The sequence below is a fragment of the Triticum urartu genome, chromosome 3A, assembly GCF_056163025.1.
Source record: "Triticum urartu cultivar PI428250 chromosome 3A, HENAU_Tu73, whole genome shotgun sequence".
Taxonomy (NCBI): Eukaryota; Viridiplantae; Streptophyta; class Magnoliopsida; order Poales; family Poaceae; genus Triticum; species Triticum urartu.
The window spans coordinates 97,087,899-97,091,010 of record NC_141875.1 but is presented as its reverse complement, the minus strand read 5'-3'; the positions used below and the strand labels follow the sequence as shown (position 1 = coordinate 97,091,010).

The following is a 3,112-nucleotide window of genomic DNA, read 5'->3' as shown; positions in this document are numbered from 1 at the left end:
GCATACAACTGAAGTGCTCAAGTTCTCTAGCAAATGACTGTATCTCATGAGCTTGCTCAACCACGGAGCGCTCTTCAGTCATCCTGTAATCATAGAATTGCTCCATGATGTACAGCTCAGTGCCAGCATCTGAGACCCCAAACTTGGCCTCGAGTGCATCCCACATATCTTTTCCATTATCAATTGACGCATAAGCATCAACTATGTTCTCACCAAGAACACTCAAGAGAGCAGCCTTAAACAGAGTATCCATTTTCTAAAAAGCTTGTGCCTGTTGAGCATCAAGCTCTCCTTCAGGTTTGTCGAGAGTGGCGTCATAGCAATTCATGGTTTGAAACCATAAGACTGCTCTCACGCGCCACCTCTTATAGTGGATACCCTCAAACATAGGAGGTCTCATGGAAGCAGCAAAACCACTTGGGGTAAATTGCCTATAATAAGGTTTTTGGATTGTTGGGAATATAGAAGCGCTGGACTTGGGATCGGTGTCCTCGCCTGCCATGTCGTCGAGGAGGTCGGGGACGTCGGGGAAGTCGTCGTCGGCGACCGGATCATCCGTGATGAAGTAGCCAGTAGTCGCGCTGAGCGCTTCCCAAAAACCTTATCACCCTTCTCCCGTACATGACTCAAAAGATGCGGTTTCAGAGGCCTACTGTCCCGACTTGCGGTGCACGCCGCAAGCCGGGATGGGGAAGATCGTAGCAGCAGCGCAGTGCTCCGGAACTTTGTGGCGAGAGGAAGGGGATCTTATATAGGCACAGGAGAAGGACGCGAAGAGGCTGTGACGAGAGATGAAGCAACGAAGGGAAACGAAGCGAACAGGCAGTGGCCGAAGAGGCGCGCCGTTCGAATTCAGTGTCTCGTATACCCGTCGTGCGTGGCAAAAATTTAGACATCGGCTCGGCTCATTCCCGCAACCTGCGGCGCGGCGCGGCGGAGGAGCGCGCGTGGATGTCCCTCTTATTCTCATGCTCATACATGTGGGGAAAGAACCTCCCTTATAAAGAGGTCCAACTCCCTCTAAACTATCAATGTGGGACTAAACTTTTGTTCCACCTCTTGTCTTGCACAAATGGACTACGTGGACCTTTAGGATTTATTAGAAATTTCTGAAACTGCTATTGGGCTAGGCCCAAAATAAAAAATTCCAGCAGATACGACCAATGGCGGTGTAGTCGTATCTCCATTCTTTTCGACCATACTATAATATAAGGTGGAGGTAGGGAAGCAGATTTTGTCTCGCCGTACGTGGATCAGAGCGAGCAAACATGGCTGCCTCGCCGTCGTCGACCCTTGTGAGCCCTCCTCGTGTTGACCTCGACGGGGAGGACACGAGCACGCTGGTTCGTGGCACGCCGGAGTGGCTGCGGTGCGCGGGCCTCGTCCGCCGCGCGCTTGAGGCCAACGGGTGCGTCGCCGTCGGGTGTCGCCGCCGCGTACCGCCGGAGCTGCGGGAGCGGATGCTCGTGGCGATGGCGGAGCTGTTCGCGCTCCCGCGCGAGACGAAGCGCCGGACCGGCGCCGCGGACGGCCCGTACAGGGCGTACATGGAGAAGCGGGACTCCGCCGCGTGCCATCACGAGGCGTTCGGGGTTCTCAACGCGGCCGCCGGCGGCGGCGAGGAGGCCCGCGCGTTCGTTGCGCGCGCGTGGCCGCACGGCAACGACCGCTTCCTGTAAGCGAAGCTCTGGCCGTTCAGAGCCATCATTTGCTGTGATGTGGCCGAAGTACTAATAATCATTTCTCCACGTTGCCATCCAGGGAGACGCTGACTTCGACGGCCGGAGAGATGGCGAGGCTGGCCCGCGTGATCCTCGCCATGGTCGTCGACGGCTACGGCCTCTCGCACCGCTCCGACGAGATCGTCGCCGCCACGGACACCAACTTCCGCATGCTCAGGTACCACAACGACAACACGCGGACGTCGTCGTCGGACGGGCAGCCGGCCGTCGGCCTCGCCGCCCACGTCGACGGGAGCTATCTGACGGTCCTGTTCCAGAACGACGTGGACGGCTTCGAGATGAGGACGGGGGACGGCGGGGAGTGGGCGAGGGTGCACTCTCCAGGCCCCGACTCCCTCCTCGTCGTCGCCGACCAGCCACTCGTGGTGAGTTGTGAGCTTGTGCCACAGCCGGCGCTTCAATTGCATCTCTTGGTTCACTCGTGGAGTAGTTGGGAACTGACTTGCTGCAGGCTTGGAGTAACGGGAGGCTGCACGCGCCGGTGCACCGGGTGGCCGTCGGCGGGCGGGAGGACCGGCTGTCCTGCGGCGTGTTCCTGCTTCCAAGAAGGAACCTCGTCGTCGACGCGCCGCCAGAGCTGGTCACCGTGGACGCCCCGCGCCGGTTCAGGCCGTTCGAGTACAGTGACTACCTCAGGTTCAAGCACGCCGGCGGCAAGGGCGAGGACGTGCTCGACCGCTTCGCTGGGATTTGATACGTTGCATTTTCCTTTATCAAAGGTGTCGGCCCCTTGCACGTTAACGAATTAAGAATTACACATGTTGACAAGTTGCACGTTGCACTTGACTAATTTCTACTAATTCATTAAGCTACTTATTACTTTACTTGCATGTGGGTACAAGTAAATGTGCACGTGTAACGAACGTCTATTTAAACTAATAAGTGTGCACATACAACACGCGTCTATTTAGATTAACACACTATACTATAAACTTAATACAAGACAATTTATTCATAAATTTGAATTTTTTCTATAAAATACACAATCTCTTATTCCCTATTCATACAAACAATTTGAAATATCGTTTCTTCTTAATCAACATGTCTCTTGTATTAAAAGACCACCCAATGTTCCCAATGTATAAAACTCAAAATTATTTAGAAGATTCATCATGATCCTCCATATGCACACATTTATGCAAGTATAATCACACATGAAAATGTCACTTAGGACAAGCTAAGAAATCGTTTCAGTACCAACAAACTCCAGTCAAGAATTATTATTACAATTGAGTGTCAACCACAATAGTGGGAAGAGACTTCTATGGTTTGTTGAAAAAAGGAAGCCATTGTCAGATAGAGAAGTGTAGAGATGTCTTGACTGGATAGAATCAGCTGTGAAACAAGACAAAAAAAATGCTAGTTGGACC

The 3,112-nt window shown here is 53.1% G+C and overlaps 1 protein-coding gene across 2 annotated transcripts; it reads left to right on the top strand.

Moving 5' to 3' along the window:
- Positions 1-1,208: 1,208 nt before the first annotated feature.
- LOC125548051 (putative 2-oxoglutarate-dependent dioxygenase AOP1) lies at positions 1,209-2,510 on the top strand. 2 transcript variants are annotated; one of them, XM_048711747.2, is made up of 3 exons: positions 1,216-1,675; positions 1,762-2,107; positions 2,194-2,510. In XM_048711747.2, exons 1-3 carry the CDS (start codon positions 1,269-1,271, stop codon positions 2,434-2,436), a joined length of 996 nt encoding a protein of 331 aa, XP_048567704.1. In that variant the 5' UTR covers positions 1,216-1,268; the 3' UTR covers positions 2,437-2,510. The 2 variants fall into 2 exon arrangements, with proteins under 2 accessions (XP_048567703.1, XP_048567704.1); XM_048711746.2 differs by having other exon boundaries at positions 1,209-1,675; positions 1,762-2,510.
- The last annotated feature ends 602 nt before the right edge of the window (positions 2,511-3,112 follow it).